Source organism: Cebidichthys violaceus, unplaced genomic scaffold (assembly GCF_023349555.1).
Source record: "Cebidichthys violaceus isolate CVI_PGR_0920_01 unplaced genomic scaffold, fCebVio1.0.p SCAF_3, whole genome shotgun sequence".
Lineage (NCBI taxonomy): Eukaryota > Metazoa > Chordata > Actinopteri > Perciformes > Stichaeidae > Cebidichthys > Cebidichthys violaceus.
In genome coordinates this window covers 20,388,879-20,410,146 of record NW_027176483.1, presented here as the reverse complement: position 1 = coordinate 20,410,146, position 21,268 = coordinate 20,388,879, and the positions used below count along the sequence as shown (strand labels likewise).

The 21,268-nt window shown below is 46.1% G+C and overlaps 2 protein-coding genes across 2 annotated transcripts in view; both read right to left on the bottom strand.

Moving 5' to 3' along the window:
* The window catches only part of rassf10a (Ras association domain family member 10a), a 3,408-nt gene extending 1,743 nt beyond the window's left edge, over positions 1–1,665 (bottom strand). The window contains exon 1 of the mRNA XM_068723916.1: positions 1–1,665. This exon is cut by the window's left edge and continues 1,743 nt beyond it. Coding sequence (XP_068580017.1) covers positions 1–1,328 — 1,328 coding nt within the window. The 5' untranslated portion in view covers positions 1,329–1,665.
* Positions 1,666–7,174: 5,509 nt separating this feature from the next.
* tead1a (TEA domain family member 1a) overlaps positions 7,175–21,268 on the bottom strand; it is a 35,275-nt gene continuing 21,181 nt past the window's right edge. The window contains exons 4-12 of the mRNA XM_068722739.1: positions 20,047–20,109; positions 17,158–17,289; positions 16,903–16,952; positions 16,504–16,565; positions 15,897–16,024; positions 14,578–14,751; positions 12,000–12,140; positions 10,975–11,127; positions 7,175–10,343 (exon numbers count right to left, since the gene is read on the bottom strand). Of these exons, the coding sequence (XP_068578840.1) occupies positions 10,230–10,343; positions 10,975–11,127; positions 12,000–12,140; positions 14,578–14,751; positions 15,897–16,024; positions 16,504–16,565; positions 16,903–16,952; positions 17,158–17,289; positions 20,047–20,109 (1,017 nt within the window). The 3' untranslated portion in view covers positions 7,175–10,229. The remainder of the gene's footprint in view (positions 10,344–10,974; positions 11,128–11,999; positions 12,141–14,577; positions 14,752–15,896; positions 16,025–16,503; positions 16,566–16,902; positions 16,953–17,157; positions 17,290–20,046; positions 20,110–21,268) is intronic.

Below are 21,268 nucleotides of genomic sequence, written 5' to 3'. Positions count from 1 at the left end.
CAGACGCTGCTCTTCTCCGCGGACGCGGGCTCGTCCTCGGCGCCCGCCGCGTCCGGCCCTGCCTCGCCGCCGCCAGTCAGCGTGCTGTCCGCCTGCTCTATCTCCATGGTCTCAACTTTGGCCAGAAGGTCCAGAAGTTCGCTCTCCCTGGTCTCCCAGAGGGCCATGCTCAGGTCCAGGTCCCCCCTGATGGCGTCCATGTCCGTCTTCAGCCGCAGGCCGATGTACAGGCTGGTGTCCAGCTGCGTTTTGATCCTCTCCTCCTCCAGCGCGAACTCGTCCTCGGACAAGCTGTCCACATCTGACTCCGCAGGCGGAGCGGCGGGAGACGCCGCGGCGCGCATCTCCTCCGCAACGCCGCCCGTGACCTTCGCCGCGTCCGCTCCCCTCTCGCCGCGCCGCCGCTTCATCCACCGCCGGTTGAGCTCCTCCTGGATCTCCCCGGTGATGCACTCCACGAGCGCCTCGCGCTCCGTCAGCTCCTCCTGCAGCCGCACCACCTCCTCGCAGCGGCGCGCGTACTCCTCGAACTGCGCGACCGCCTCCGCCGCGCACCGCGCGTCCTGCTGCTTACAGTCCGAGGGAGCGGGAGCCTCCGAGGAGGAGGAGGAGGAGGAGGACGAGTCCACCATGTATGTGTCCTGTACATAGTTCACCCCGTGTCTCTTGATGCGGTCGAAGTGCACTTTGGCCTCGTACCGCTCGATGTCCCGGTCCAGCTCCTTGATCCTCTGGACCTGCTGGCGGATGGTGTGGTCCTGGGAGATCACCAGATGGACCAGCGTCTCCATCTTCTCCGCGGAGCCCTGGTCTTTAGAAACAGCCTGCTCTTTCTTTTTGTTCATCTTATCCAACTTCCTGAACGCCTTCCTGACTATGCGCCTCTGTTTCTCCTGGGACAGGTTGGCGGCGGCGGCCGCGGCGGTCCAGCAGGTCCTGGCGGTGCCCCTCAGCCCGCCGCCCGGGCCGCCGCTCTCCCGGCTCTGGACCACCCGGGCCTCGGCGCTGCGGGGCCCGTTGTTGGGCAGCGACGCCTCGTTCTTCACCAGGACGAAGCGCACGTTCTCCTGCTCGTCCCCCCAGGCGGCCCATAGCCGGAGGACTTTGGTCTTGTTTGGCAAAATCCTCTCGAAGCCCCTCCATTTCTCCACCACGCAGTAGGACTGCGGGGAGCCGGACAGCATCGCCGCAGAGGCGCCCTGCTGCAGGTTCTGGTCCTCCAGCAGCACCCTGACCACGTCGGCGCAGGTGGTCCGCTTGGTGAGCCCGGAGACGAGCTTCTCCTCCCGGCAGACCCACACAGAGATCTTTCCCTCCTGCGGCTCCATCTCCGGTTCTTCTCAACAACGACAAAGTTTCTGTTTGTGGCAAAACTCAGAGAGTGAACGCAGAAGAAAGTAGTCCGTCGACTCAAAACAGTCAGCTTCATGTGCGATGAGAGAAACGCATCGTCCGCGCTCCCGTCGCTGCTTTATCGGTTCCCACTTTGAAAGCGCTCGGTCCGAACGCGACATAAGCAGAACAATGACATCCGCTCACATTCTGCCAGCGGTCTGTTCCCGGTGCTGTCTGCCGGGACATCGCCTCTCTCTCCCCGGCAGATCGTTACCAGCCCTGCGCACTGCTCCGGAGAGGAGAGGAACCGGAGCGTCCGTGTGTGTCAGGGCCGACTGCTCGCTCTGTGTGCGCGGGACGAAAACACGAGAGAGGTGCTGGACGACTGGGACACGCCTCCCTCTCTCTCTCCCTCTCTCTCTCTCTGTCTCTCTCTCTCTCTCTCTCTCTCTCTCTCTCTCTCTCTCTCTCTCTCTCTCTCTCTCTCTCTCTCTCTTCTCTCTCTGTCTCTCTGTCTCTCTCTCTCTCCCTCCCTCTCTCTCTCTCTCTCTCCCTCTCCTCTCTCTCTCTCTCTCTCTCTCTCTCTGTCTCTGTCTCTCTCTCTCTCCCTCCCTCTCTGTCTCTCTCTGTCTCTCTCTCTCTCTCTGTCTCTCTCTTTCTTTCTCTCTCTCTCTCTCTCTTTCTCTCTCTTCTCTCTCTGTCTCTCTCTCACCTACATTATACTTATACAGCATCAATAATGAAACAGTAAAACATGCTGTATATGATTATATAACACTAGTGTGTGTGTGTGTGTGTGTGTGTGTGTGTGTGTGTGTGTGTGTGTGTGTGTGTGTGTGTGTGGAAATACTTTTACTTGAAGTACAGTTTTGAGTGTTTTTGTCTAACTAATTAAAACGCCTAAAACTGTCTCAACAGGGTCTTCATTATTTTTTCTCCATAACATTTATTATTAATCAGATTTAGACATCTCTCATGTGAAGCAAAAACCACTGAAATCAAGAACTATGAGAAGACAAACACGTGTTTATGAACAGCACTACTATATATATATATATAGATAGATAGATAGATAGATAGATATATAACATTATATACCTCACTTACTGTGACATCTTCATAACATTCAACTTTTATCAGAGCAGCAACTTCTCCACTTTAGTCAGAGAGCTTTTAAAAAGTTGTTTTTGTTTATAAGTTAATTTACACAGACAGACAAAATCAATAACCTTCATCTCCTGATGTATCGCACATCTCAAGGGCAGTACTCCAATAACCCATGATGAACACACAGACTTATTCTTCTTTATTCTTTGTTTGTATATGCAAGATGAAAAAAAAATTCTGTATTAAATAATCTTGATTATTTCAACTTCAACCTTTTTTGCTGTTATCTATAGCAGCCTAACTAAATATGATGCATCGTTCTTTATCTTAATTGTTTATTATTTATGGATTTCTTGGATCGTTTTTTGAGATAAGCCCCTAACGGGTTTATACCTGCACATGTATTTTACTTCCATTCACTTTTTCTCTTACCTATAAAACTATAAAATATGCAAATAATAAACCTTTGTGCCCAGAACTGAGCGCATCTTTTGACGCTTGTGCGGATGTATTTAATAGTGTTTCTCCCTCACAAAGTAGGACTCGGGTCTCGAGCCAAGAAGGAGCACAGACTGGAGCTTACTCAGCAGTATGCGTCGTTACACCGATTCATCTTCATAATCCCCACGTGGCCTGAACGTCTCAGCGTGATGAAGCTCATATCATACAGCAGAAATAAATGCATCTATTGCACCCCGCAGTGTCTGACCCGCAATCTGCCCCTTCAACTATTTCAGGACCGAGTAGGACCATAAAGGGATTTATGTGCATTAAGAGCTGATTTGGTGTGTGTGTGTGTGTGTGTGTGTGTGTGTGTGTGTGTGTGTGTGTGTGTGTGTGTGTGTGTGTGTGTGTGTGTGTGTGTGTGTGTGTGTGTGTGTGTGTGTGTGTGTGTGTTTAGTGTTTAGTGTTTAGTGTTTTATCCCCGCCGGCCACCATTAGTCCGCGTGTGTGTGCTCTAACCTCGGCTCAGAGTGACGCACCAGGCCAGGTTTGTTGATAAAATAACCGCGTGGAAAACCATCTGGTGGCGCGCAGCCACGCGCTAATGCATGCGTGTGCACACATCAGACGCAAACACGTGGCCGTGCGCCGCTCAACGCACCAGATCCTGGATAAAAGAGGAGGGTCGGTGCTGAGTTTGGATGCACGAGGTCATCTCTACGGTCTTTACAACACAGAAGGTCCAACGCCGGTGAATAGAAATGTTTGAGGTGAGTTATTAAAACTGTATTCAGGATTATGCATCGGTCTAATCCATCAAACATACTGAGATGTGCTCATAATTCCATTATCCTAATAAAAAATTAAATAGGAATGATTGGGGCTATTAATGCACAAGTGATGCTTTAAGTGGATCGTGCCTTGATGATGACTCCCTCTGCTGGTCATGAAGGAAACTACACCGGTCGGAGTCACAGTCACGAGCCGCAGCTCTCCGTGTGTTCCATTCATTTATGACGAAATCATTTAGTGTTTTGTTTTTGTATCAGTTGCTTTCAGTCATAGTACAGTAAGTATGGCACAAACGTGACATTAAAAAGTGGCATTATATTGTATTTCAATCAAAGTCGTAGTGTAGTATGATGATACAGTATATCATTAATTAAAATAACAGACATGTCATTACAAAGTCATATATCAAAACATCCTAAAGAATTCATAGTGAAAATATGTCATGATAAATATATCACTAAAAAACATTACAGTATAGTATGTAGTATAATATTCCAGTAAAAAGTAAAGTATGTTGAAAACATGTAGTACAGTAGTGACACCAGTGTGTCGTCAGAGATCGTCAGGTGTCTCGTGGGAAAATGTCCAATTTCACTTAAGCATTAAAAAAAATATTTAGTTTCTGCAAATAATTTGCCTGTCGTTGAGCGTCTGAGCTGTAATATAGTGGCTCAGTAATAAATACTCTTCCATGCCAGTGGGTGGCAGCAGGTAGCGCAGTAATGACGTTGTTCATTTAAAACGGTAGAATGAAATGATGGCAAAGGTTGAGGAGACGAACAGAGATGGAGAAATGTTTGAGAATGAAACATGCAGACTCTGAACTGGACCCTGGACCACAGTCTAACCCAGAAGCCCAGTAAGGATCAACACGTTGAGAGACTCGTCATTCAGCTGTCAGCATATATCAGACATGTCAGTGATCACTATGAAGGCAAACCACTGTCTAAATCCGAGAGCGCAAATGAGATCCAGCTAAAAGGTTCGCGAGCGAGCAGAGTAAAGTTTCGCGAGCGGACTTTCGCTCGCGCGAGAGTGAATTTCGCTCGCGGAAAAAAGCGCTCGTCAAAGTAAAATACGTGCGCGGCTGTTTGATTTGTGCGCGCGCGCGGATCTCATTTGCGCTCTCGGATTTTGACAGTGATTTGCCTTCATAGATCACAGTGATCACACGTCAGTGATCACACACATCACTGACGTGTGATCACAGACGTGTGATCACTGACGTGTGATCACTGACATGTGTGATCACTGACATGTGTGATCACACATGTCAGTGATCACACATGTCAGTGATCACACATGTCAGTGATCACACATATCAGTGATCACAGACGTGTGATCACTGACGTGTGATCACTGACATGTGTGATCACTGACATGTGTGATCACAGACGTGTGTGATCACACGTCTGTGATCACACACGTCTGTGATCACACATATCAGTGATCACAGACGTGTGTGATCACACGTCTGTGATCACTGATATGTGTGATCACTGACGTGTGTGATCACTGACATGTGTGATCACTGACATGTGTGATCACTGATATGTGTGATCACTGACATGTGTGATCACACGTCTGTGATCACTGATATGTGTGATCACTGACATGTGTGATCACTGACATGTGTGATCACTGACATGTGTGATCACTGATATGTGTGATCACAGACATGTGTGATCACTGACATGTGTGATCACATGTCATGTGTGATCACTGACATGTGTGATCACTGACATGTGTGATCACATGTCATGTGTGATCACTGATATGTGTGATCACTGATATGTGTGATCACAGACATGTGTGATCACTGACATGTGTGATCACATGTCAGTGATCACACATGTCAGTGATCACAGACATGTGTGATCACTGACATGTGTGATCACATGTCATGTGTGATCACTGACGTGTGTGATGCAGTGAGAGCTTTAGAAGCCAGGCTTCGTCTGTGGGAGACTCCGATGCAGAGAGGACACTCGGGTCACTGTCCGTGTCTCCACGTGTTCTCCACTGCGCATGTTGCTGATAAACTGCTCTCACACTTGGCACAGAGTTCACTCTGCAATTTGCCGACTTTGCAGCTCAGACATTTTTATTTGAACTGCTCAGCGATCCGTTTGCAGTTGACGTGGAGAGAGCACCTGTCCACATGGAGCTGATGGACCTCCAGCGTAATGACGCTCTCAAGACAAAGTGTGACTCTGTGGGCGCTGCACAGACTCCAAGCTTCATCCCCGAAACGATGCCTCAACCCCGCCTCCATGCTGCTCCAACGCTCTGCATGTTTGGAAGCACAGACCTGTGAGAGCAGCTGTTCTCTGTGATGAAGATGGACAAAAACCCACACAGGAGTCATCTCACTGACCCCAACCCTAACCTTCACGTTCATCTGGAGGCTTTCCACAGCACAGAACCTAACCTTAATGACCGTTAATGACCAGCCAAGAGAAGATGCCAAACATCTGGCTCTGGTGCATATGCATAACATAATAACAGCCTATTTCTTCTTGCACTTTGTCCAATATCCCTCCTATCCTGTGTATTAAATGTTGACCCCGTTTGGTCCTCACTGTAGTCCCAATTCTTTTAATTTTGTCCCTCTCTGTGATTGAGTTGTCATATTTGCTGTATTATTCTTAAAGGTGTCATTGTGGAACCGTTTTGGTTGTTGGTGGGATGTTGGTGATGATGATGATGATGGGTGTTGTTTGGTTGCCGTGGGATCTTTTTAATGTAAAAACACTGTCATAGTATATATATACCATAACCAAACCATGACAGAGCCATACTATAGTATGCCATACAAAATAACAATCCAATAATATTCCACAAAAAATGCATTGTCATACATATCATTCAAAATCATAATAGTGTCATAAAAAATGATCTTATATGATTTTTTTCAACAGACTATACTATGACTTTATTAAGACTTTATTATGACTTTATAATTACTTTTTTATGACTTTATTATGGCTTTATTATGACTTTATTATGGCTTTATTATGACTTTATTATGGCTTTATGACTTTATTATGACTTTATAATTACTTTTTTATGACTTTATTATGACTTTATTATGACTTTTTTCAACAGACTATACTATGACTTTATTGTGACTTTTTTATAGCTTTATTATGACTTTATTATGACTTTATAATGACTTTTTTATGACTTTATTATGACTTTTTTCAACAGACTATACTATGACTTTATTGTGACTTTTTTATAGCTTTATTATGACTTTATTATGGCTTTATGACTTTTTTATGACTTTATTATGACTTTTTTCACTTCTCAAATTGATCTGAAAGATCCACATTCCCAGAAAAACATCCACAGAAAACAAAGAATCATTTGTATTTACCTCCTCTATAAACTCTACATGTGTGTGTGTGTGTGTGTGTGTGTGTGTGTGTGTGTGTGTGTGTTTCAGAGGTTACAGTTAATGAGGACCGACGAGTGAAGACAAAAAACCCAGATCACAGTTTGGAACTGACCATTTATTTAAACTGAATAGCATATGCGTACAAAGTCTCTACAAAGCTAGAAAATATCTAACATACTTTTAGCCACGAGGGGAAAAAAGTTACGAAGCAAAGATCAGACCCTGTGCAGTACCAATAGACAACCATCACTAGCTTGTATTCCCCTAAATGTTCTCTCTTCTTCGCAAAATAGGATAAACATTAGAATATCAAAGATATACACAACATCTGTAATAAACGGTATCGTCACCTTTATATAAAGCACCTTATCAAAAAACCCTCGGCGCAGATACAGACGCGCTGCGAAATGCACCGGAGCGAAAAAAGAGTCAAGGCCATTTCGGAATAGATTACAGACAGGACTTCTGCGTGTGGTTCTGAAGAGAAGGTAAATGTCCACTTTGCACAAACGAGACGACATTAACGACACGGACGACGGTGACTCGGACACTCGGCGGCTCGCCGCACTTTGAAACCTCTTCTACAAGCTTCAGGCGACACGTACACATCTGCGCTCTGCGCGTTCTCTGGTCGACACAATGAGTTCAACAGTGAAGCCCTAACGTCGACCTCTTGTTACGTTTAACAGCCTTTTTGGGGTTTCCTGTGGCATTCTCACACGGCTTCTCCAGCCTGCCAACCGTGATGGTAAGGTGTCTTACTTCACATTTTAAAGGTCAAATAAAAAAAATAAAAAAAAGTCTTTAAAAAACAAAACACAAAAGGTTCTGTACCCCTACTTCCATCACTTTTAGTTTATTGTGTTGTATGCGTTATAACATCTGTACAGTTTTACAGTGTAGCCCACGAGCTACAGATGTTTGGAGGCTGATAGTCCTTTTTTTTTTTTTTTTGGCAGAAGCTTGTAATTTACTCTAGCTCGTAATAAATCCATGTTCCTTTCGCGTCACATGACGACTGTCTTTGGTAAGCAGGTGGTGGATAACGTCCAGACAAGGGTCGTTATGGCAAAAAAAAAAACGGCCCCTTTAAGGCTGCGGTCGTCGCGGTCGTGTCACTTGGTCGTGTTCGGTGCTGTGGAGGTCCAGCAGTCCGCCGGCGAAAACAACCGATCGCCGTAGTGTGAGGCAACGCTCGGGGTGGGGGTGGGGGGGGGCATGTTGGGAGGGTTCACCCGACAGAATGACTCACTGGTGCTGACAGGACTGCGTTTTTTGTTGGACAGGTGTCTGTAACTCTGAGACACCCACAGGAGTCTTCAAACTAGACATGAGTAATCGTTATGAGCAGAGACCTCTAGTTCTGACTAAAGGCCGCTCATTTGATGTTTGGTCAAAGTTGCCCTAAATATTGTTGAAGACAGTCTCTACATTGTTCTTCAGCGGCTATGTGAAGATACGTCAAACTGAATTGTTCTCCTCCAGTCGCAGCGGGTCTACGTTGTACTTCACCAATGAGGCAGCAGACAATAAATAGCGGTCAAGCCGTTCAGACATCGATCAGACACGCGCGCACGCGTAGAACCACACATGCGAATACGTGTAAATGCAGCCGTGAGATGTAAGTGTGGACGTAATGACAGTTCAGACTTGTCAGTGTGGGCCGTGCTGAAGCTCTAGTTGGCTGGTGCAAGAATGGTGAACAGAGCGAAGGTTTGACTTATCAGTGAGACCTGATCAGAAGGAATCATAAGGTTTGTTTTAACAGACTCGTTTCCTCCTTCCTTTCCTCCAGTTGTAAAGATTCACAGTGCTTCCCAATGGACGGACCACAATGCATTTCATATTCAAAGTTATAATCCTTAAGAATTTCATGTTGTTTGTGGGCTTTTTTGTAACATTTTGTGGTCTGCAGTTAGCTCTCGATGTGGCGGTTTCTGTTGTTAGTGGCGGGGTCCGCCTCACAGCACACATGTAATTCCATCTCATCGACATGAGCCCCACATGTTTAACGTTAGGTTACTGCTAATGCTAACCTAACAGTTCCTGCTGCTGCTGCTGCTTCATATTAAAAGCTTTCAACAGACAAAACGTGGAGGGGCTTTTATTGTGAAGCACCGACAGGAAGCGTAAAGCAACTGTGGCTAAGGTCAAAACCTCCGGGCTGCTTCTCTTAAGGATTATAGCTTTAACGCACCTATTTATTGATTTATTCCATCCTGATGAAGAATCATTCGTTGCACAAAATGGTACCTGAATTGTTCAATTTCACGTATACTGTCTCATCAACATAGATTTTAGATCGTGTTCCTGGTTAAAATATAGTCTATATGCTTTTATCAGTAATAATTTCCCAAAGTTTTGACGCTATTGTTTTTTTTGTTTGTTTGTTGTTTTTTTTTAAAGAAAACATACAAAAAGGTAAAAATCTGATTTTCTTTCTTTGGGGACAAACCTCTTTTTGTGCAACAATGCAGCTCACACGACATCTGTACAAAAGTCCTCCACAGCGTCCTGTAGGACAACGCAGGACAGTCATTTCCATCTCTGGTTATTGATGATACACAGGGTCTGACCTTCAGGGTCCGGCAGTATCTCGGCAGATAACACACACACACACACACACACACACACCTTCGTCACAGGCGACAATTGTAAGATTCTTTTGTTTTTTCCGGGCCTGGGTTGACTTTCCCCAAATACACGAGACAGAAGTAGTACTTTCATTTCCTTCTACAGTACAGCAAAGTGTTTCGTGGGGGAGACACCAGTCAGCAGGACGCCTGATATCTCCAGGTGATCTCTGAGTCACCGGGGGTGAAGGTGTGCTTCACTGTGCTTTATACAGCTAAAGAGCATCTGCTATTCTGATTGGTGCTATGATTTATGAGTGGACATTCTCTGGTTGAGGAGGATTCTGCATCGCCTCTGATGTTAAATAAAGAAATGATTCAAATCAGTGGAAATGAAGCTGTTTCTGTTCACCGAGCGGAAAGACACTTAAGTAGTATTCAGTTTTTATGACATTTTACCTCCAATGTCACCGTTAATCATCAAGCAAAAAGGCCATATGTGTGTGTGTGTGTGTGTGTGTGTGTGTGTGTGTGTGTGTGTGTGTGCACAAGTGTTGTGTGTGTGTGTGTTGTGTGTGTTATTCCTTGACGAGTCGATAGATGTGGTGCTGAGCTCCGTGCTCATTGTTGGACACCTCAAACACACACGCCATACAAAGCAAGGTCTCCTGAGTGTCTCTGTTGCTGACAACCTACACACACACACACACACACACACACACACACACACACACACACACACACACACACACACACACACAGGAGAGAAATAATTTAAAAAAGTTAGGTGTTGAAAATGTATCAAGATATTACAGAAACCAAGAAAAAAGGTTGTTGTTGTTGTTGTTGTTTTGTCAGGATCGTGTGTTTGTTGTTGTCATACTCATATTTTAGTAAGTACCAGTTACAATATATTTATATTTAATACAAAGACATGACAGTCATTTAAATAATCTAGTGTGCTGGGGAACAGGAAATAGGAAATGTATTTTTGCTGTTTTGCAAGTCATTTTTGTATCTTAATGTGCTCAATAATTCACATAAATAAACAACACAGTTCAAATAAACAAAGACTAGTTATATTTGAATAGCACCAAACACATGCTGAGACAATGATCCTGACAAATAATAATAATAATAATAATAATAATAAGAATCACTTTTAGAGACAAAAATGAAAGAAGACTCAGTTGAGAAATAGAATGTTTTTAGTTTTTTCTCACTTCCCTCACACACACAAAAAGCAGACATTGATTTTTTCATACTATAACACACACACACACACACACACACACACACACACACACACACTGAAGCCCTCACCAGCAGTATAGTGAAGTTCTCCAGCACACTGTTCATCATGTATTTCTCCGGCAGGTGCTTGAGCTTGTGGATGAAGTTGATCATGTATTCACACATCGGAGAACGACTGATTCTGTAGACGAAGCGACCGTTTTCAAACCTCGCGTACTCCGTCTGAGAGAGAGAGAGAGAGAGAGAGAGAGAGAGAGGGAGAGAGAGAGAGAGAGAGAGAGGGGGGGGGGGAGAGAGAGAGAGAGAGAGCGAGAGAGGGAGAGAGAAAGAGAGAGAGGGGGAGAGAGAGAGAGAGACAGAGGGGGAGAGAGATAGCGAGAGATAGAGAGAGAGAGACAGAGGGGGAGAGAGATAACGAGAGAGAGAGAGAGAGAGAGAGAGAGAGCGAGAGAGGGAGAGAGAAAGAGAGAGAGGGGGAGAGAGAGAGAGAGACAGAGGGGGAGAGAGATAGCGAGAGAGAGAAAGAGAGAGAGAGAGACAGAGGGGGAGAGAGATAGCGAGAGATAGCGAGAGAGAGAGAGAGGGGGAGAGAGATAGCGAGAGAGAGAGAGAGAGTGAGAGAGAAAGAGAGAGGAGGAGAGAGAAAGAGAGGGGGAGACACACAGAGAGAGAGAGAGACAGAGACACACAGAGAGAGAGAGAGAGAGAGACAGAGACACAGAGAGAGAGAGAGAGAGAGAATGTGATAACTGACCACTATATATTTATGTACACATCAAGCTGATCCTGTGAAAACTCACAAAGTAAGCCTACTTCATGAGTCAGATGCATTATGGGATGTGTAGGCCGCAGTGTGAGTGCTCTTTCAATGTGTTTGTTTGTGTGCACCTGATTTCAAGCATCTGTTCCCTGAAAGATCTGAACAACGGACCCTCAAGTCTTAGTTTTTAATCTTTGTTGTTTCTGATTCCTTGGTTTCTGAGTTTCATTTATTACAGACATCTTAAAGCTCTGGACAAACTGGCTTCAGGTTTATTCCCTCAATAAAACAATAATAATGAATATATAATATATATATATATAAGCGTCCTCACCTCCACCTTCTCGACCACCTGCTTGCCGAAGGAGCAGACCTTGGTGGAGCAGGTGATGGTCATGTTCTCCGAGCTCTCGTATTGGCTGCTGACGCCGTAGAAGGCCGCCGGGTCGTCCTGCACGTTGTAACTCAGGTCGGCCTGGCAACCGCAGAGAAAACAACAACGACGAAGACAACACATTAATGACGGCACACAAAGGTCTACACTTCCAAAACCCACCAAGAGCAAACAGGAGAAGAAGAACGGGACACTTTCTGCCACAAACGTTAGCCAACGGCGCCCTCTGCTGGCCGCCGAGCCGCGACACGCTCACACCGGACATCTTGATGTTACTTTGTCTTTTGAAGTTATATTATTATTTTCCATAAATGTGCTTTGATCACACGGTATCTACAATGTCCGTCTGTTGCTCTCCTTTTGTATTTCTCCTCATTCAAAATGAGTCTGAGGTTCACAGTAAACGGGCCGACTTAGTGGGCTGCCAGGTTTAGAAGGGTTAAACGTGTTGCTGTGAGCAGCGCCGATAAAGTTCTGCTCCAATCATTGTTTTGGGGGAGGAGCCAAAGTTCTCCGAGACAAAAATGTGAAAATGTACAACGAAATGCTGAGACCTCTGGTGGCTTTATGCTTAGTGTGACTTTTACAGACGGCGTGATACTAATCTACCTAAAATAAATACCGGAAGATACAACAGGCGATACAAAACAACATATATACATATACATATATATATATATATATATATATATGTATATTTAATTGAAGTTGTTTTATCAGAGCAGCACCTGGATCACAGGCTGAGAGCACAGGAAGAGGGTTGGTACTGTTTGTAATGAGTTCTCCAAGGAGCGCTGAGCGTCTCGGGAAGAACGAACGTGTGCGCGCACACACACACACACACACGCACGCACGCACACACACACACACACACACACACACACACACACACACACACACACACACCAAAGTGTGCTCTATTAAAGCGGCAAATTATCAGAAACATGCTCCATTGTGGTAGATCAGAGAGCTTTTTAATTAAATTCAGAGAGAAGGCTCTCTACATAACACACACACACACACACACACACACACACACACTGTCTCTCTCTCTTTTGTTTGTTGTCATGCACATCTCACCTCTTCTACATGTATTGTATACTGAACCCTCTTTACCGGCTTCTGTCCTCTCCTGCACGATTCTACTGTCACACCCCCCCCCCCACCCCCCCGACAGGGAACGTCCAATCACAGCTTGGCAACCGTAACCAGGCACGGCAACCTTTGGTTTTCTCAACACGCTAAAGTGACATCGGTGATGTCTCTTTTAGGAGGTTGTTTCAAAGAGGACTTGGATTTTGAGGTAAATCCAGCAGCGGTATTATGGTAAACCAGAAAGTTTGACAGGCGTGGAAAACAGTTCTCTTGGGGGTACAAGTCCCGGCCCACTTGAGACCCGGTCTGATATCAGCTCTTCTGAGACGATCCGGTTAGTTTGAGTCACGAGTCAGCATTACTCTGCTGGGAAAGAATCTAAAAGTGGGACGTGTTCTGTTGCCAGGATTTTTGAAAGTCCTTTGGTGTACTGCAGCTCTGAGAAACAACAGTGAAGTGACACACACACACACACACACACACACACACACACACACACACACACACACACACACACACACACACACACTCACACACACTCAGGTGGAGACAGAGCAACCAGTGAGTCAGAAGGTGAGCAGGTGTTCAAACAAAGCGACTGTGCTTTCATCAACCCACCACCTCCATATCCCAGGTGGAAAGACAGAGCACACACACACACACACACACACACACACACACACACACACACACACCTGTAAGTAGAGACAAAGACATGGCTCTGGATGGAAAAATACAGGAAAAGTGGTGTACAGGACATTTCAAAAACAAAATTAAGAAAATCAATTGTCTAACTTGTGAGGGCTACATTCTGTCGGATGGATGTGAAGCTGCTATTTAAAGAGGAAACTAAGTGAAATGTGCGTTGTGTCTGTACGTGCTGCCAGGCAGCCATTTATTCCTTCTCTCGTGTTCATCACTGACGACATATGAAAGAATACATTCGTCAACATCTGAAAAAGGAAGCGTGGGGATCGAGAGCAGCGGACTTTGAGACCAAACCGCCACCAAACTGAACCCGGCTCGGACCTCGGACTACCTCACCACCCAGCTGCCGGCTGTCTGATGTCCTGTTCGCAGGAAAGTAAGACGGATGAAAGCAGTGGGAGGCCGGTGACCGTCGAGCCCACATCTTCAGACCCGGCTCCGTCGCTCATCCCCGGATCAAGCTGCACTCGACGGGACCAGAGGAGCTGGACTCTGGGAGTACAGGTGTCGGCCATATTATCTGTCCACACGATTGCTTTTGTTGCTGCTGTCTACATTCCTTATGATGCAAATTAAAAAGAGCGCACCACTGTTATTGATCGGTTTGTCACGACTGCATCCCGTCGTGCATCCCCCCCCCGTGTTGCATAATGACAGTGAACGATCCTCGGATCCTTTTACAAGAAAACAAACAATCAACAGTTCGTCTGCTCACCCAGAACTTGATCAGGTAGAAAGCGTTTTGCGGGCCCTTGGCGAACAGCTCCTTGAGGCCGCCCTTCTTCTCGGGGAACTTGTCGTAGATCTGCCTGATGTCCACGCACTCCAGCATGGGGTCGCTGTAGCTCAGGCTGCTCTGGCTGATGTTCACGAACAGGTGCTTGTTGTACTGAAGGATGAAGGACGAAGCTTTGAATTAGGGTGAAGGACGGAGGTAGAGGAAAGCGACGACGGGTAGGAAACAGCTGATGGACAACAGCAAAAAGCAAGACGGATGGATAAACAGATTAAATCCAACAGGTCGTGATGTGACGTTGTTGACTAACGGCGTCACATGACGGTTCTGGCCACTAGTGGCAGCATGGAGCAGTGCTTTGTTTGTACCTCGTGCTCCGCTTGCACAGATACAGATTCCTGTCTGTGGTTTTTCTAAGAGAAAAATGTGGCGACGCACCAACAAAGACGGAGAGGAAGGATACCGCTCACGAGCAAACATTAACGTGAGCAACGCACATCAAAAATGTAACAGTATAAATGCCAATATCAAGAACTCAAGGACACCCAGGAAGTCAGAAACACTGAATGTGAACAACAACTGTGTCGACAGTAAACTCAACTAGACCCATGTTGAGGCTGATTCATTCGATCTCGTCGTGTCGAAAATTGCCGTTTGAAAGAGTTTTCAAATTGCAAAAGCCACACTTTGAATTATAACATACATTATTACCAATGTATTAACAAAGTGAAACACTGTTGTTATGATGCGATGCTGAATCTGAGGAAAAAGGTCTGAGATTTGATGACTTGAAGCTATGATTAGATATTTATCTCAAATCGTTATCATCTGAATTTCCCTTTTTTTTTTTTTTTACAATCATCCTGCTTTTGCAGCTTCGGTCGTCTTTCCCATTTTAGCTAAACCACACGTTTCGCTGCGAAGGCGCCGCCATTACATCACATGACCGTAAACGCGGCGCCCTTTGACAACGAGAGTCTATTTTAAAGTCGGCGTGGAGCGGCTCGAGGTTTCTAACTGTCCAAACAGTTGCGACAAGATGAATGCCGGCTGTCCGTGAGCCCGAGGTGGAAAAATGACGGCGAGTCCAGAGCGTGGCAGGATGACAGATAGACCGAGCCGACGCCAGAGCCAGAGCGCTACAAAGGTTATTCACACAAAAGGGCTTCAGCGCTGCTCTCTGCTGTGGGGTTATCTGTCATCTCTGTTTATGGGACAATAGGGAGTGCTTATTGTGGACTGGTGCTCTGTGTGTGTGTGTGTGTGTGTGTGTGTGTGTGTGTGTGTGTCATACTCACTGCCTCCTGGTCCCTCTGGGTCTCCAGGAAAGATGAAAACTCTACCAGTCGTAGTTTGGTGGTGCCGATGGAGCGACCCTGCCACGCCGGCTCTCTGTGCGTTTGGGCCGCAGTGGGAGGCTCGTAGGCTAGACAACACACACACACACACACACACACACACACACACACACACACACACACACACACACACACACACACACACAAACGCAGTGTCACTACAACATCGCCATCGTGTACAGTCATGCTATCCCGCCCACCAATCAAGTGACAGCAAATTACAGCACCGACAATTTTTTGCTTTTGGTAATTAATCAATTAAATCAACGATATATATATATAGATTAGCAAAATGTCTGTTCATTTAAGTCCAGCTCTAACGGTTTTGGATTAGAAGCTGTAAGAAATGAGGTTGTTTTGTGAAACCACTCCTCTGTTGACCTCTTCACAAGATGAATCCCACAAGAGTCAAAATAAGAAACGAGAAAAGAGAGATAACGCCCGCAGAGAGCCAGCGTGAGAAGAGGACCGCCTGTCCACAGAGAGCAGATAATTGGTCCCTCTCTCGCTCTCTCTCTCTCTCTCTCTCTCTCTCTGTCTCTCTCACCTGAGATGGTGGTGGTCCCCGCTGGCTGCACCGGGTAGGCTTGCTGAGAGAACGGCTTGATGCTGAGAGAGACGGAGAGACACACAGACGAGACGGACGGACGGACGGGGGAGAGCGTTAGAAGAAGGAGGCTGAAAGAAGAGGAGGCGCAGCGGGGCCCGCTCACCGAGACCTCTGCTCCTTTATGAACAGCAGCGGGGTCAAGAGCTTCTGAGTTCAGTACAGAGCCAGACCAGCCGCCATTTACTACCACCATCACCACCATCACCACCATCACCACATGGTCATGGACGGAACACACAGCGCTGTCAGACATCGGGTTATTAGAATCTCAATAAATAAGAAACGTATTGTTTTATTTATTATTTTATTGTTATATTTGACTCAGGTGTGACTTACTCTTCTGCGGTGGAGCTGGACTGTCCTCCAGGAATCATTCCCTGCCACAGCTAAAAAAACACACACACACACACACACACACACACACACACACACACATTGATATGTGTGACTTCAAACTGAGCATATGTAGCCACCGGGTTGCACAAAAACAATAGGCGTATTATTATTCATGTCCTTGTGTTTGTCCATTTGGAGAGAATAAATACAGCGTGCATGTGTGTGTGTGTGTGTGTGTGTGTGTGTGTGTGTTACCTGTGCGGTGCTGGGGAAGCTGCTTCGTACTATTCCGGGCAGGAGCTTGCTGTGTATGGCGGTGGCCGAGACGATCTGGGCCGAGGACATGGAGGAGATGCTCTGCAGGGCCTTGTCCTTGGCGTTCTGGTCCTGCCACGGCAACAAAACACACACACACACACACACACACACACACACACATATTATCACCATCATCGTGAACACACTTTACATCCTGGCCCTACACAACCCAAACCTCAAAGTGAAAGCTAATATCTAATAATGAAATTTAAAATCCTGGAGAAAACCAAAGGCCTGAATGGAAAAAAGGAACCAAATCATGAGCGTCGTGATTCTGCTGCTGGTCGTCTTTATCTGGCAGCTCGTGGTCAGACTGGCGCCTCCTGCTGCTTTCTGATTACGCAAATTAACATGCGGCAATCTGAGCAAACTGCCCGACGTTGAGAGCTCGTCTGTTGTGCTGTTGGCACAACGCTCAACAGCGGCACTCAGAGGCTGGACTCTCTGTTCAAACGTTCTAACAGAACTCAAGAGCTCAAAACTTGGTGAACAGTCAAGTAAAACACCAGAGGGTGTTTCAGTGACTATTGTACAGGAAGTAAACGGGAACGTAAACAGGAAGCGACGCAGCTTTTGACGACGATCGTCAAAATGCCGCCAGCAAGAGGTTCCTGCTGGAAGTGGCTCCACTGGCTCACGTGGGATTAAAGGCCGTGTTTCGCCTTTCTGATTATCAGCAAAAAAAAATCAGACAATAAGTGTTGGCCCATATGGTTTTCATGTCTAAATCCCTTGTTTACCCTAAAAATGTCTCTCGGCGATGAGGAGGAAGAGGATTTAGGCAGTACACCCTTTTCTCTGTGTGTGTGTGTGTGTGTGTGTGTGTGTGTGTGTGTGTGTGTGGGTGTGGTGCTCTGGTTTGTGGCCCCGGGAGGAAGTCATAGCAACAACAGCGATGAGCACAAAGCGTGCGGCCGAGCTAAACGCATTTCACACCGGTCGGGGGGGGGGGGGTGCTGGGCTGCCTTGGGGGCAGAAAGCCAAAAAGGCTTAACCATAACCATAACCATAACCATACAGAAGATTTACAGTAAGTCTGAACATGTGGGCTCATTTGTGACGTCTGAACTTGGAGCAGAAAAGCAGCTGAATGAAATGGAATTAGAGGCGCTGGAATAGCTGGAGAATCGCTAATTGGCAGCTTCACTCAAGTTAATTGGCACTGAGAGAAATCTCTCCTCCTAGGGGAAGTAATAACATTACAGGAGGCACCGAGATGGGAATCATGCTGGATTTTCATATTAAATACCAGGAGCCATATGGGTTTGATAACATCCTTGACCTGAACTCATTTCTTTGAAACCACCGGCCCATGTGTTCTGCTTTTAATGGGGAATCCAAGAGCAGGAGGAGCTCTTACATCATGTTCAAACAAGCAGAGAGAGGGCCTGTTGACGATAAACAGAGCCCAGACTGATAATACAGTATACCATATCACATCTGCTTAAAGCTATTAATCGTACAAGTCATTTCATAAAAGCCCAACGAAGATGTTAATATTTAAAAAACACAAAGTGTCCTTTAAAAGAAACAACTGTAGTTTTGAATCAAATGTTACTCAGACTGGAGTAAATAGAGCATTTGTTCCGGACTATTTTCAGGTGCGGATCAATACACATTTGGTGCTCTGGTGAGTGTTTGGGGCGGCAGGACGGAAGAAACTACGGTGTGTGTGTGTGTGTGTGTGTGTGTGTGTGTGTGTGTGTGTTCAATGACGGAACAGTGAGGCTCATCGATGTGTTCTTTCATTTCAGCGATGGCGCTTTAAGGCACAGACTACACACTTGTTGGTGTTTTTTGGGGCTTTTCATTGGATTTGCATATAGAATGTCACCAGACTCATCTTTTAACTTTTATGATCGTATTTATGATAAGCACTTGAAGTATATTCATATTATATTTTATTAACATGACCAAATGTTACTTCAGACACATGGCTGGGTTCATTAAGGTCGTGGTCCCTATTTTAAATATAGTCTAAAATGTGTCGGTTGTGCAATAACATCTTTGGATACGATGAGATGCTACGTTTTAAATATATAACATAAATGTAGTGTATAATGACACACTGATGACCAGCGGTTTCCGATATAGTTCTGAAGAAACCAGCACACACACACCGCCTCAGCAGTAACTGGTGAGTGTGTTGGATCTATTCTCCGATCACGTTTAATCAACCAGCTGTCTTCTACTTCATGACAGCAAACATCAGTTCAGCCCTCGCCCGCGTTTCCATTTGGACTTCCGTCTGCTCTTCTCGGAAAACAAGCGCTCCTTTGTTGCTTTACACAAAGTTAATTACAACCAACAGTGGTGGAAGAAGAAAAGAGAGAGAGAGGGAGAGAGAGGGGAGGAGGAGACGGCAGAGGGCAGGAGATTAATAGACTGAAAGGAGGGCGGAGGGAGTGTAAGGAGAGAGGAGGGGGGGGGGGGGGGTTGAAGAGGAGAGGAACGGATGAATGAATGTGTGGATGTAAGAGAAAGACAGGAAGAAGAGGAGGAGGAGGAGACAACCTTAACAGGCTTAATTAGATACCTAGGATACTGGCGTCACTGTGACAGCCATCCATCCAGACGGTGAAGAGTTAACAAGCAGAGGAGGAACACTGAACTCATCAGTGGAATCAGTCCCACGGCCTCTTTACGGGAAAAGTCCCTTATCTAATCAAGAATGTTTCAGACTTTCATGACACTATTTGCTGCATTACTTTTGTACTTTGTTTTCAAAAGATCACTTGATGTTAAATACTGTGAGTTCTGGTTTGTTGGTTCTGTCAAAGCAGTTAACCACAGCGCTCAACAGTTATTCCAAACACAGAACCTTACCTTTAGTTTAGATTGAAACTCCCTGGACTTTCTTCTGGCTAACACCTGGATGTGACTGGATACCTGAGGAGAGGAGAGGAGAGGAGGGAAGGGAAGGAGGAGGGGAGAGGAGAGGAGAGGGGAGGGGAGGAGGAGAGGAGAGGAGAGGAGAGGAGGGAAGGGGAGGGGAGGAGGGGAGAGGAGAGGAGAGGGGAGGGGAGGAGGAGAGGAGAGGAGGGAAGGAGGAGGGGAGAGGAGAGGAGGGGAGGGGAGGGGAGAGGAGAGGAGGGGAGGAGAGGAAAGGAGGGGAGGGGAGGGGAGAGGAGGGGAGGGGAGAGGAAATGAGGGGAGAGGAGGGGAGGAGAGAGGAGAGGAGAGGAGGGGAGAGGAGAGGAGAGGAGAGGAGGGGAGAGGAGGGTATAAGGAACGAAGGGGGGGTTGGAGGGTAGAAGAGAGAGAAGGAAGGACCAAACAGTGAGTTGCCATGGTTATGAAAGGACTACTGCCACACTGGGAGGCCGCGCGCACACGCGCGCGCACACGCACACGCACGCACACACACACGCACACACACACACACACACACACACACACATATAACCACACACTCTACTCCCTTGACAACAGTGAATAGAGCGTCTATGTACATCTTTAGAGAGCAGAAAGACACCTGAGAACACAAGAACTAAGATACTACGACTACACAACGTACTAATGTGTACAGTGTGTACTAATGTGTACAGGTCAGTGTGTACTAATAGATATATCCAGTTGTGGAAAGTAGTATATGTATATATAAGTATATGTACTCAAGTATCTTACTTAAGTAACATTGTTAGGCACTTGAAGATTTCCCACAATGCAGAGGGAAACGTCCACTTCATTGTTGTTGAGTCAGATGAATAAAGTGAATATAATGCAGGAGTGAATGACGATGTAATGTAATGATAGACTTCTCATCTCCCCAACTTCAAAAGCTACCCAGCAGCACATGTGACGGTGATGGTGACACATCAACGCATCAGCCTCCACTTCAAACACTCACTTCCAACCTGATTATAAGTCATTTTTTAAATGCTTTAAAAAGCAGGAGATTTTAGAAATCCACACGAGAATTATCAAACTCCAGCTGATTGAAATGGTTTAAAGGGTTAAAACGTCTTCAGAGTCTCTTGTTTTTGAGAACGCGGAAACACCGCTGAGCGTAAGCGGCGTGCGCTCGTAGCGCCGGCACCGTCTCTGG